General features: G+C 42.6%; 1 protein-coding gene across 2 annotated transcripts; it reads left to right on the forward strand.

Moving 5' to 3' along the window:
- The first annotated feature begins 839 nt into the window (after positions 1-839).
- LOC117546750 (SLIT and NTRK-like protein 5) lies at positions 840-10,189 on the forward strand. Of its 2 annotated transcripts, none has more exons than XM_034217113.1 (2): positions 840-1,665; positions 3,155-10,189. In XM_034217113.1, the coding sequence occupies exon 2, from the start codon at positions 3,213-3,215 to the stop codon at positions 5,841-5,843; it is 2,631 nt and encodes an 876-aa protein (XP_034073004.1). In that variant the 5' UTR covers positions 840-1,665; positions 3,155-3,212; the 3' UTR covers positions 5,844-10,189. The 2 variants fall into 2 exon arrangements, with proteins under 2 accessions (XP_034073004.1, XP_034073005.1); XM_034217114.1 differs by lacking the exon at positions 840-1,665 and adding an exon at positions 2,153-2,606.
- Positions 10,190-14,623: the final 4,434 nt, after the last annotated feature.

Below are 14,623 nucleotides of genomic sequence, written 5' to 3' on the forward strand. Positions count from 1 at the left end.
CTGGATTAAGCCTAATCCTACTGTACACTAATTTCGCTCAATGCAGATCTCTTGTAAAGTTGTGTTTTCTGGGACTATAGGCTTAATCCGGGTATTTGTAAGAGGTGTACAAATGAATGTTTGCTTGATTTTATTTGACTGACTTTAATACCCACTGGACTAAGTTTAAAGGTAATCTTCATGGGGAATACTGTATATGTAGCATTATGAGCTGAATCAGACCCAATCTGTCAATGCAGAGGATAAAAGAGAAATATTATTACAGCAGGTATTCAAGCATCTCCCCATTGAAAGGGAGTGGGGGTAGGGGCAATGTGGTGCTAATAAATACATATATTCCTGCAGTGCTGACAATTCTGCAATCATGTGAAGGCTGTCTGGAGGAATATCTCTCCAGCCTGAATAATGAAGAGACATGATGAATCCAGGATGAGTGTCAGGCCAATATTCAGCTGCTTCCCACTTCTCTCCAAGGAAATCAAAGGCTCGTATAGAGAATAATTCAAAGTGTTGTAGTGATAAAAGAAGCGCTTGACGTGTCCAGTTGTGCATCTCAAAAGCATGGAAATAAGATGCACAGCAAGGTAGCAGCAGCAAAAAAAGCCCTGAGTGACAAATCAAATGGTTGTTGCTGGTGAATTGAAATACACTGAATTACAAAGCCTGCCAAGCTGCCTTTTTCATCATGGTGCTGCCCTCTACGGGTCTTCTTCCTGCCTTCCTTTTCCCTGGTTCCCCCCGCTCCCGTCCCCCGTCCCCCCCCCCCCCCCCGTCCCCCCCCCGCGCCACTTCCCTCTCTCCCATCCCACCTCCTCCACATTACCATACCCCCTTAAAGAGTATTGCACGCATTAAATTGCTTTTCATTTCCGCGCTGTGACAGTCCTGCGATTGGGGGATTTATGCATTTTTACGAGTTATTTGGGCCGTCATACTATGGTAATTGTTTCATAATACGTCCATCGCTGTAGGGGATGCGCTGGTTTGCACCAACCAAGATCAAGTTCCACTAGTTGAAACGTCGGTGGGAAGATACAGCTTGTGTGCATAGGATTTCTTATGAGCAATGGAAGGCTGGAAAAAGGGGATCGGATTCTCGCATCCACGGCTGCTGGAGGAACATATCCACTGATCTGCGGTCGATTTGAACGCTGTGGCAACTGAAATAAAGAGACCTTGGGCAGATCTATACACAAACTGGTACAAGCCGCACCACTGGCAGCAGACAAGGGGATTCGTGCCTCTCCTCCGCTTCTTCAGTGCGCATGGATGAAAGTCACAGTTAAAATGCATGCGGCAAGTCTTGTCTGATGTGGGATTACCGAGTTTTTATTCGACCCCTTTTCTTTTACATGTTCGAACTTTGGTTGTGGCTCTTTTTCCGAGATGATACAGCTAATCTCAGTGGCTGCTGGAAGAATACAGGAGCCCGTTTCGCCGCTCGGGCTGTCACGTTATTGGCCTGAATGAGACTGTGTTCTTCGAAGCCCGGTTTATGGAGCTAAACACCGAGGAGACTTGACTTTAAGTATTTTTGTTTTCAACAGCAGACGGAGGGCGGGCGGTTAAATCACTGAATTCCATGTTTTCACTGAGCTTGGAGGAAAAAAACCGGGGCACAGACGTGATTGTCGGGATGCTTTGGCGTTTACCGGGATCAGCACGGTAAGAGGACGGAGATTTTTCTCATTCATGTGCTTTACATTCTGGGGATCTGTCCGTGGTGCTGAAATCGGTTACAGTTTTATTGCTGAAGTTGATCCAGATTTAAGATTCAAGGTGTCTGCGGATGCAATGGTAATAACAAGCCTGCATTTGTATGCTCACATATATCAGTTGAATTCGTTCCAAATAACAGCCATACTGTCTCTGCATGCCCGGCAATACACGCTTTAGAGTTATACTATGTCCAGAGGCGATTGGCATTCCTTGACGGTATGGTAATAAAGTCAAATGTAATAAATAATGACATATAAGTGGGTGCACTCGTGAGCTATTGCAACCATACATGTTCCTGTATGTTAAAATGCACCTATTGATGGTGATTCGATGTGTAGGCTTTTGTGTTCTTTTTAAGGAGCGCACACAAACCAAACGAGTGTGTTTGTGAGTGCGTGTTTGGGTGCACGCGCACTCACGCGTCTGTGTTGGAGAGAGGGGGAGACGGAGAGAGAGCGAGAGAGGATCTATCTATCTGTAACCTTCTATATAGCAGATGCCATACAGAATACTTGATTATAGAATTATTTACCCCCCGTCAAAATGCAATTTCGATCAGAGATCCGCCATGAGATCAACGGCACTTGCTTATTTGCCTTTGATCAACTCCTCTCATTTCTTTTTTTCGCCCGTGGGCAGAAGAAAGGCTGCGACTGTCGCCTTGTAGGCTGATATTCACATTTTCTAACGCAGGCCGGATTTTAAGATGAACACTGACTGCTTCTCTGAGCCGATTGCTTTAGGAGAGCCGGCGTTTTTATGATGTCTTACCCGGGGATCGTTATAATAGCAAGCGAATATATTCTTTATCCTCATGTTGTTTACACGGAGGTGGAGGGAGGTCTCCGACAGTTTCCCCACTGTTACCAAGTCGTCGGTTATGCGGGGTGAGTGATAATCTTTCTGGCTGGGAGATAGGAGTTGGAGATTTTAATGTTAGTTTGTTTGAAAGATTAAATCTGTAATTAAAACAAAATGCAACATCATCAAGACGCCATGATACATTTTGAAATCGAGCCTTTTTGTGGAAAATTCTCAAGGGATTGAATTAGTGAATGACCAGATCCATCAGTCTGCACACGGTAGATGGCAAGATAGATTGGAATTCAGGCGAGCTATCAGAAATGCGCAGTGGCCATCCACTACGGGTAGTTGTGTTATCAACTTCATTATATATTATCGTTTAAGTGTGTTTTTATGAATTATTCATCTGGGTTGCTTGTTCTGTGACAGCCTCAAAAACAAAATGTTGCAGACATAACACATCTGCATAATGAACAAACATTAATAGGCCCACTTGTATTTGCCTTTGTGTTTGTTATTAATAGTTGTTGTGCTCTGTTTGGAGTCCATTGCTATGCATTGTGTGTCACATATGCATTGTTATCCGTGCTATTTAAAACAGAACTCGTCCTTTTTTTTTCTTCTTCCTTAGATGACACCTCATACTGGTACCGAACTTGAGTGAGCTGGGGCATCCTCTCCCAGGAAAAATGCATATCTGGATCCTAAAAATAATCCTTCTGATTGCATCATCTCTGAGGCTGATCGAGATGTATGACAATTATGGGGAGATCTGTCGAAACCTGTGTACGTGCGAGGAGAAGGAAGCGATCCTGACGGTGAGCTGCGAGAACCGGGGCATCGTCAGACTGACGGAGATCAGCCCGGTCCAGTTCTCCATGTACCACCTCCTGCTCACAGGGAACCTCCTGAAGAAGCTGTCTCTCAATGATTTCATCAATTACACAGGAGTGACCATCCTGCACTTGGGGAACAATGATATCTCCGAGGTAGAGTCGGGTGCCTTTAATGGACTCCAGGGATTAAAAAGGTTGCACCTGAACAACAACAAGATTGAATCCCTGAGGGATGACACCCTTGCAGGACTTGAGAGTTTGGAATACCTTCAGATTGATTATAATTACATTACCAATATAGACACTAATGCCTTGAGCAAGCTACACCAACTGACAGTGATGATATTGAACGACAACATGCTCTCTACCCTTCCCACCAATATCTTTCGGAATGTCCCCCTCACGCACTTGGATCTAAGGGGGAACCGGTTAAAAATGTTCCCCTACATCGGCCTCTTGGAGCACATGGACAAAGTTGTGGAATTACAGCTAGAGGAGAATCCGTGGAATTGCTCCTGCGAGCTGATTGCTCTGAAGGCTTGGCTGGAGAGTATAGCCTACACGGCTCTGGTGGGGGAAGTGGTGTGCGAGACGCCATTCAGGCTCCATGGTAGGGACCTAGATGAGGTATCCAAGCAGGAACTCTGCCCAAGAAGACCCCTAGAAGACTCGGTCAGGCCTGCACCTCCTAGCAGCACCAATGGATATTACCAGACCACACCTGCTGCCGTCACATCCTCCGCCACCTCCTCTGCTGTTTTTAGGTCCTCCTCTAGGCCTACCAAGGGCACGCGGCCATTCAACAGAACTAGGTTAAAGCCCACATCCAGAATCCCAGGCGGTAACCCTTACAACTATGGCCCCATCATCGCTTTTCAGACCAAATCTCCTGTGCCTTTGGACTGTCCAGCTGCCTGCACATGCAACCTGCAGATATCTGAGATTGGGCTAAATGTCAACTGCCAAGAGAGAAAGATTGAAAGCATTTCTGATCTAAAACCCAAGCCATACAATCCTAAAAAAATGTATCTCACTGGAAATTACATCCCTGTGGTACGGAGATCAGATTTTGTGGATGCAGTTGGATTGGATTTGCTTCACCTGGGAAACAACAGGATAAGTCTCATCCACGACCGGGCTTTTGGGGATTTAACCAACCTACGTAGGCTGTATTTAAATGGTAATCTCATGGACAGGCTTACAGGAGAAATTTTTTTTGGTTTGCAGAACTTGCAGTTTCTTTATTTAGAGTACAACAAAATCAAGGAGGTTGATGCCGGTACTTTCCGCTACCTCCCTAATCTCCAGCTGCTTTTCCTCAACAACAACCTCCTGAAAACCTTACCTGTGGACATTTTTTCCACCCTCTCCCTGTCAAGGCTTAATCTGCGCAACAACCATTTCCAAAACCTGCCTGTGAGTGGTGTTTTAGACCAGCTGAAGCTGCTTCTTCAGATAGATTTGTTTGAAAACCCCTGGGACTGCTCTTGTGACATAGTGGGGATGAAGATATGGCTGGAGCAGCTCAGCGCAGGCACTGTGGTTAATGAGGTCGTGTGTGAAACACCAAGGCGCCACACAGGAGTGGACGTGTGCTCCATTCAATCAGAGCACCTGTGCCCAGACTACTCTGACGTGAACACCTTGCCAACACAGCCTACGGAAGAGCCCATGGATGACCGAGTGGTAACTACAGACGCCCCGCAGAAGTTCAACACCCCCAGCAGCACCGTGCCCCTCTCCGTCCTCATCCTCAGTCTCCTGCTTGTTTTCATCATGTCGGTCTTTGTGGCCGCGGGGCTGTTTGTTGTGGTCATGAAAAAGCGTAAAAAGTCGCAGAGTGACCGCACGAGCACCAACAACTCTGACGTCAGCTCGTTTAACTTGCAGTACAGCCTCTACAGCAACCGCTCCGGGCCCAAAGTAAAGGCCCCAGTGGGACACGTTTATGAGTATATCCCACACCCCATGGGACACATGTGCAAAAACCCCATTTACAGGTCGCGGGAAGGCAACACAGTGGAGGATTACCGTGACCTCCATGAGCTCAAGGTCACATACAGGAGTACCCCGGATGATGAGAGGGATAGCAGTACAATGAGGAGCCCTGCGTACAGCGTAAGCACCATCGAGCCCCGTGAAAACCCCTCCCCTGTCCCGGATGCTGACCATTTCTTCAGAGGCATCCTTGAGCATGATAAGCAGCCTCCCCCCCACCCTTCTATCCAGTCCATCCCAGCAGGTGCAAATTTAGAGTACAAGTACACAGGGCCTGTGTCGTACACGTACAACCCCAATTTTGATGTCAGACGTCAGTTTTTGCACCCGGAGAGGATAAGAGAAACAGTGCTCTACGGCACGGCACCCAGTACTGTTTATGTCGAGCCAAACAGAAATGAGTACTTGGAGCTAAAAGCGAAATTGCAGTCTGAGCCCGATTACCTCGAAGTTCTTGAGAAACAGACCACCTTTAGCCAGTTCTGAGCAACAGAATCATTAATGTAATGAAGCATTTTCTCTCTTGCCCCCTCTTGAAACAGTGGCTCAGTTTATAGGGTGCCTTGGCACAACACACACACACACACAAGCAAAAGCGATGGAGTTTAAAATGGGGTGTGCCGAACAATCTTATTGTTATTTCTGAAACATGACTTTACAGGAATGGATACAGCTTTCTGAAACATGGATGAACAAAATTGCTCTGCTTAACTGATGATGCTAAATCTATTTTTCTATGGTGAAGATCGAATAACACACACAATGTAAGTGTACAGGTCAATCTTACCCAACTTCATTTTCAGGAATATAACCATACATAAGGTATATTGTGAATCAGAAAAGAAATGTTTATAAAAATCACTCCTGGACAAAAACACTGTACAGCAGATCCTCAAAACTGTGTAGGACTATTTTCTGCTATAGTCTGTAAGTAAGTATTTATTGATATAATCTGCCATGTCTTTTCAAAACTTTTGATTCTACATCAATATTACCTGTGTCATCATACTCCATGATCCTCTGGAAAGGCTTATGTTTGTAGTTTCATTTACTGTAGCTCTGCATTGTAAAAGTGGCTTTTTTTGAAAGTGGCACACCCCCAATGTTCAAAGAAGACTGCGTCATTTGAAGAAGATGAAGAAAAAAAAGTGTCTTTGTATGCTTTCTGCACTTTTTGGAATTGGAAGGCTGGTTAGCCTTCAATGAGCTCTCATAAAGGAGATTATTATATTAAAAATGAATATGGGTATTCATTCTTAATATGTAGAATTGATATGTTATCAAAACGAAAAATTCATAAATGATATTTGAAGTAATAATTCTGTTGTGTAATACTGATATTTTACTCAATGTAACACCTATTTTTATACAAGCGTCCGCAGATTCTCTATTCCTTATCAACTCCATTTGTTTTGATTGCTTTGCACTTATTGCACTATATTGACCAAACTATGTTATTGTCATCAAATAAACATGATGTCAGGTTCATATAATGTGCTTATGAGGAAACTAAGCCTGTTTAGTCATAATATAAAACAATACTTTGGGAGAAAACACATTTTCAGATTAAGATGACATTAAGAAAACAGTGTGACTTGAAAATGAGTGGGCAAAAATACATTTTATTTAGAAAGCAAACGGCAATACATTGGCGGTGGACTCAAAGCAGATACAGTATACACTGTAAGCCTCACTCAAAGAGCATCCAGGCCAGGATTAGAATCAATGGGTTTTAATCAATGAGCATTATCCGTGGCAACCCCTTTGCAATCATACCATGACAACAGCATCCACATTGCAGCCAGGCAAGCGATAATTTGATAATTTATATCATTAAAGTTCACCTGATATCAAATTATATTTAAGCAATCAAAGGGTATAATCTTCGACACTCATTAAAAGCTGCTGGATTAAGGGTTGGGTGTCAACCATCTCTCTTTGGTTTTAATTCGTGAACATCTTTTAGATACATGTTGTAACTAAGGAAAAGGATCTTCACAGAATGTGTGGTAAAAGCTGCTTTTTTGTAAAACAATTTTGTAACTGAAAATCACATTAACCATCCCTTTTTCTTGTCAAAAATGTGGTTTTATTTTCAAATGTATTAATAGTTTTCATTATTTAATAGAAGATAAAAAAGTGTTTGAGGGAAATAACAGAAACCTCCTTTCTCCCAGCTGGCTCGTGGGGCGCGTGGGTGTCTATGTTTGATTGACAGCAGTGTTGCACCTTAGAGAGCCACAGCCAGAGTAACCAAAACATGCTGTTTAATGTGCTGCAGCTGATCGGTTAATGAGCTCTCTCGCCCAGTTAATGTTTGTTTGGCGGCTCATTCTACAAGCTAAGTGCAGGACTTGAGGTGTTTGGATAAGAAGGAGGATTTAGCAGGAAAGCTAATGTGGGTTTTTTGTTGCCTGTCGCTCGTGCGTTGCGCAACCATCTGCTCTGCAGGATTTGATTGGCTGCGTCGAAATGAGGTCTACGCAGACACACAGAATATTGGGTCAAAGAAAACAAAACAAGAAGTGGCCGTCCCATTTATTCTATTTTCTGTAGCAAACATGATGCAATTTAATTTCCGTTGGACTTTAAGTTGACCCACTTAAATTCAATATGCAAATAAGGTCTATAAAAACACAAAGGGTGCACTGTGCCACCATTTAGGTATTGCATTTGTGTATGTTCCCTTAAAGAGACAGGCATACCAGTGTTAATATATCCCCTTTTCCTCATTCAGAACAGATTATTGTGAATTTAGGATCAGATGTGCTATTATTTTTCACTTAATAGCATCTAGGTGCCAGCTGCCTTTTTTTTCTATTACAAAAAAAGCAAAGAAAAAAGGAAACTGAGGTCCTGCTTTTGTTGGATCTTTTCACAGAAGCCCAGAATGAGAACAGAAGGCACCATTTGGGAGATGAGGAGTCCTGGAACCGAGTGTAACTGTGGATGTGTCATACATGTAGCGAGGGATGTGAATCATAGCCAAGTGTGCAGTCGCCCAGTATTGGTGGCCTATTGGATGGCGCAGTGTTGACGGTTTTCTGACACATATTTGTGTTGTTTTGAGGGGAACCAAAACTCAACAATTAATTACTGAGGTGCAACAAATAACGGATAATTAACAAACCTGATCTGTGGAAGGAAAAAGTATTTAAATCAGTAATCTATTCTCACATTTTAAAGGAAGATTTGTCTCAGAATGAGTACAATTACATAATCACTGAGTCATGCATTCCAAATGGGCTTGTGTTACTGTGTCTGTGTACGTACTTTCTTCCCACCCAAATTTGTCAGTGTGGATGTGTATCAGTGTTCTGACCCAGCACACTGTCCCAGAGTAATGGCTGCATGAAGCAATCCACTGCAGGAGTGTGTGTGTGTGCCAGTTGAAATAATGCTTTTAATCAGCCAATGGGCTCTTTAGGTCTTAGCACAAATGGAAGCATCAAGGAAGGGCAAAGAGTTTATTATGCCTCTGTGGATTATTTAATGTACAGCCTTTCATGGGATGTGTGTGCCTGTGCAACTCTCACTCTCGCTTCCTGGAAAAAGAGTGCTCCAGATCTGTATTCTAAAAAAATAAAAGGGAAGAGGTTATAGGAGGAAATATCTCTGCATGTGTTGCCTCATGCTTCACAAAAAGCCCCCCTGATTTATGGCTGAAGCTATTGTGTGGAATCTGATGAGGGGCTGATGCAAGGCGAGGCATGATGGAGGTGCAGATCACCGCTCGATGCGAGGAAAGTTGAGAAAGTTACTTCTTGGCTCGGAGCTTAGAAAAGCGCAACACATTTTCATATTTCTGTCATATGAAGCGCTGGGAGGGACAGCGATGGGCAGCGTGTGTTCCAGTGTTCTCCTACACTCTCTGCTTTCGCACCATTTGAGACTTAATCAATGGGGAATTGTACAACGCGTGAAATCTGTCCAACTGCACCAATTGTTGGCTCCTCACTCGGCTATTTTCACTGCACTGATTTAAACTGGGAGGCAACCATTTTCTGTGCTGAAAATACCAGGCAAATTAAACATTTAGCTAGATTGGATTTGGCTGTTATTTGCTCAAAATCGTATTGTATCTCTCATGAGTTGGTGCTGGCAGAACATTTTGTTTATGGTAAATAAAAACAGCTTGAGGCTGAATGCGCACAGGGCTGGATTACGCTGCTGAGGTTTGGTATTGTGTATGCACCATGTCATACAAACTAAAATATTAAAAGGCATTTCATTAGATCTTACAGCCCATGGATAAGACTAGGCTTCAAGATTGGGTGGTGCAACCGTAAGGCAATTTCTCTTTTGGTTATATTGTGATTCGGTGGTGTACAATTCCAAATAAATTTGCAATTCATAAAATGACCACAAAGTTATTGCAAAACAGTCCGCCTAAGGGTCTGGATCTTTGCAGTTTATAATCCAGCCTTGCAAGGTTTGAAAAGATATGTGCTTTTATGTAAAATAGCAAGAAATAAGCAAGGGTCTGGCATGCATAATCTCCCAAAAAATACTGTGTTATTTATTCGTTATTTTATTTTTATGGGTATGTTTGATTTGTTGATCAAGAAAATGAGCAGTACAGATAAAGGACTGATTTAACATTACAGTACAGTGTGTCGAAAGAGCCAAAACAATTTGTTTCTCCCTTTGATTGGTCGAAAATCAATTATCTGTTTTTAAGAATGAATTTAAGGGTGTTTTTCAAACATGTCAAACATTTTCTGCTTGCAGCTTTTGAAATGTGAGGATTTGCTGCTTCTTCTTCTTCTAATATGATGATAGTAGGCTATGTTTTAAGACAAGACTAAAATAAATAGAAATCTGCATATTAATTAAATAAGTTAGAGTTTCTAGATGTTTATACTGAGTGACCAGATACTGAAGCAACCTGAATTTTTATTTTCAACCTGTCCACAACTTTGGGCTGCACCCACTGACACGGCAACAATAAATGATAATTAGGCTAATACGCGGCCGTCCTCTGTGTACTGAGACGGATAGAGGGGGTGGACATATGCTCGAGCCTCGCATCACCTCCCCCCCCCCCCCCCCCCCGCTGGAGATCCTTCGTCCTCAGCGCAGCCTCTTCGCTTGCCTGCCACCCGGCCTCATGATGATGTGAGCAATTGAGTTCAAGGAGATCTGGGTAATTGAGAGGGCAGGGATGGCATCTGACAGGCACCGATGGCTCCAATGATTACTTTAATCAGAGTGGTTAATGGAACTCCTTCAGGCATGTAGAAATGCTCAAATGTTCATCAGCACTCAACCAATTTTTACCCCCACAACCTCCTCCTCTCTTACCCCATGTCGCCATAATTACCAATATTTTATATTCATGCTTCCAGTTTGTGCATTACACTCTGTAGTCTTGTGTAAATCCAATTCTGGTGCGAGGATATCGCATTGTTTTATGGTCAAGATGCATTATGTATGAAGTGTTGTTAGCATGAAATGTCATGGCAAACCTGTTAACATTTAAAGGGGTAGTCAAGGACTCACTTATAGTAAAATCCGTATAAAATCAAGCACATAAATACAGAAAGCACTCAAGGTTTATAAATAATGAAGGGGTTTCGAATCAGGACGAAGACAAGGCTGAGCTTTTTATTTGTCCAGGATAAAAAACATTATCATCTAGCTTCTGCAGTAATATCTAATCCGCCATTAGATACCAACCCTTCCTTGTTAACATTGTGGTGCAATCAGCCTCTCAGTTAACACTCCCACTGTCCAGCCTGTGCTGAATAAACTTTAAGGTATAATCCATCACATTTAAAAGTGCAGTCTGGATCCTGCCATCTGCCGAATAAACATGCCCACTGTGGCTGGCTGGCTATTATTCTATTCATTTAACTGGTGTGAGAACATAATACCCTCTTGTGATGCACATGCTAAAACAATGTAGCAACAACATTTGATTTTGGATAGATTTGTTTTTCAAAATGAGTATATGTTTGGGTATGTTGTGGTAAATCTGAATGTTTTATATCAAATATTGATACGTATTGATCCTGTAAATCAATTTTCTACAATTTTTTTATGAATTGTGTGCATTTCTTTCTTGAGATAAGTCATGATAACAACTAGATTATCAGAACAGCACTTGATGTGTACTTTGATCTTCGAGCATTTGATCCAAAACCAGCACTTCAAAAATGTTCTGCTTGCATTTAAATATGCTATTATGTACACCACTACATACACTGAACAAAAATATAAACGCAACACTTTTGTTTTTGCTCCCATTTTTCATGAGATGAACTCAAAGATCTAAAACATTTTCTATATACACAAAATAACCATTTCTCTCAAATATTGTTCACAAATCTGAAAAAATCTGTGATAGTGAGCACTTTTCCTTGGGGGTCTGGGGGGGTCCGAAAACCAGTCAGTATCTGGTGTGAGGGTTAGGGTTAGGGCAATGTTGTGAATCGAGTGGCCCATGGTGGTGGTGGGGTTATGGTATGGGCAGGCGTATGTTATGGACGACGAACACAGGCCACTCGATTCACAACATTACCCTAACCCTAACCCTCACACCAGATACTGACTGGTTTTCGGACCCCCCCAGACCCCCCCAATAAAGCAAAACTGCACGTTTCAGAGTGGCCTTTTATTGTGGCCAGCCTAAGGCACACCTGTGCAATAATCATGCTGTCTAATCAGCATCTTGATATGCCACACCTGTGAGGTGGGATGGATTATCTCGGCAAAGGAGAAGTGCTCACTATCACAGATTTTTTCAGATTTGTGAACAATATTTGAGAGAAATGGTTATTTTGTGTATATAGAAAATGTTTTAGATCTTTGAGTTCATCTCATGAAAAATGGGAGCAAAAACTAAAGTGTTGCGTTTATATTTTTGTTCAGTGTATATAACATGTAATTATGTGAGAGAAAGAGTGAAAGTAGCTGATTTCCTCCCTCAGATGGAAATAATGGGAATTTCAAGAACCTGTTATCCTGCAGTTAGCATTTACTTTCTCCCGGTCCAATCTGAATTGTAGATAATGAAGTTGCGATGGAGATGGAAATCCTGAATACGAGATGATTACCATCAGAGAGCTATAGATGTCATGTGTACAATACTCTATTTACAGTGCTGTAGTGTTTCCACCTTCCAAGAGAAAAAATCAAAGGATAAGCTGACTGGTTGAATACTCAGCAGCACATGTGTGTGATCAAAGCGTTCAGAGAGGTATCTTAATGTCAGTGCCTCTGTGGTTGGAAGGAGATAGGGAGACGCTACAGTGCGTTCTGTCATGCTTTATTTTTTTTGCTATGGTTTTGCTTTCTGTCTATTTGCCCCCCCCCCCCCTTACTCCTGTTCCCACCGGGCAAACTGGTTGTATTCATCAGGCCTCACGTTTTGTTTGTTTGTTTATGGCTGCTGCACCCGTTGATCCGGAGCCGCAGTAACCCTGTCGTTTGATAAATGGCAACCATAGCATTACTGACTCCCCAGCCGAGCCTGGCGTCGCCCGGCCAAAAAAACAAAACAACAGGTTGATGTATGGCTTCCTTCAGAGTGTCAAGTCATTTAACTAAAGCCCGTGCAGGCAGCTCCTGTCTACGTCTGCTTTGGAATCCTGCCATGTCCCACCCCGCCTCATGTGCGTCATCATATCACATGCAGAGCGAGACAAAATAGGGTCGATAAGGCATGAAAAAAGCATGGTTCGGAGGTTATTGTCGGGAAATGATGATGTGCGGAACAAGGTCGAGTCGGGGAGCGTCACTGTCAGGATTAAGGACGAACAGGAGTGGAAGAAGTTTGGAGGTCGTTAGAACTATCATGAGACAGATTTAAAGACAAATACAGTTCCTGGTTTGGGTCATGCTCTAAAAAGACATGGCTTCCACACTTATGCATTTGAAGGTATATTTGATTAGATAGTGCCTCCATGTGTTTAAAACTCAATGCCCTTGACCCTAAATGCAGGTATAGTCGAGGGTTAGGGCCAGTAGTGTGTATTTATATTCTCAATTTCTGATACAAACAGACATATATCGATTCTTTATATATGACTCATTTTTTGTAATTTCAAAATGCACGTCCTCCATCTGTGTGACGTTGTTACCACAGGCTTTTTAAATGACTTGTCCAACACCATTTAAAACACTTTCTGGTATATTGTTTTCCTTACAGGTCCACTCGATTTCTCTTTTAAAGAAAATGTGTTTACATAGTGTGAGTTTGGCTCGCAATTAGACGCCCTATTGTTATTGGTGAAATTGGTTTCTCTCAAAGTGTGTGTGCGTTTCTAAGACTGATGGTTTGAAAGAGCCAGATAATGCGTGTGTGTGGGTGGCTTGTGCACGTCTTTGTGGGTCCGTGCGCGCGCGTTAACAGGTTTCTGATTTACTGTAAAATTCCACTCGTTAGCTCTCTTTCTTCCTTCTCTATCTCTGCTGCTCCCTTTCTCTCCTGTCCCCATTTTGTTTCTATCGCAGCGGCTTTGGCGAGGAGTCTGCAGAAAGCGGTCCTTGCTAAAGGAATTAGACTGCGTGCTGGGAGATCGCTCCGATAATGAAATGGTGGGAGGTAGAAAAACTCATTTTCTCACTTGTTAGAGGGAGAAATACTAATGTGGCTTTTGGAAGTACAACTGAATAATACTGTCAGGGGAAAAAAGACATTCCAACAATTATTCTAGCTCGAGAAATATAGACTTGGTTTAAGGGTGACATTTGGGCTTGGTTTAACTGTTTAAAATGGACTTGCCATGATGGGAAAACTGTTGTTTTGCATCTGTCCTCCTCCCAGAGTACACTGAGCGACAGTTTGCTTGTGTACGGACAATAGCTAGGCTGAAGTTGTCAGTGTGGGTGTGCTTGTTAAAAAAAGGCTCCCGTGGAGGGGCTCTCAGCAGAGTTGACGTCAGCTACTTGTGATGTTCTCTGCACTGTACCATGAGTGTGTGTGTGTGCGTAGGAAATATTGTACATTTCACACTAAATCTTTATATCTGCAGACGCCTTCTTGTGTATCACGTACATCTGTGCACAGTGTATCAATACTGGCATCGAGCCACACACTCTGAAAAGATGGACAATTATGACGGCTTTTTGTACTGAACCCTCTCAGTTTGTTCTGCTTCCTTTACTGACATTCACCTGTTAAAATTGCCAAATCATGCACCTCGAAATTATAGCTTTTCATACTATAATGTTATTTTCTGCAACATTTAAAATACGCTGACACGTTGCTTTGACCTCTTCCTATTTTGAATACAGAAACAAATCATTGTTTCAAAAGCCTT

Source organism: Gymnodraco acuticeps, unplaced genomic scaffold, assembly GCF_902827175.1.
Source record: "Gymnodraco acuticeps unplaced genomic scaffold, fGymAcu1.1, whole genome shotgun sequence".
NCBI lineage: Eukaryota > Metazoa > Chordata > Actinopteri > Perciformes > Bathydraconidae > Gymnodraco > Gymnodraco acuticeps.

What these genes read in the sequence shown, in the direction of transcription:
- LOC117546750 (XM_034217113.1), top strand. Translation starts at nt 3,213, where the DNA reads ATGCATATCTGGATCCTAAAAATAATCCTTCTGATTGCATCATCTCTG.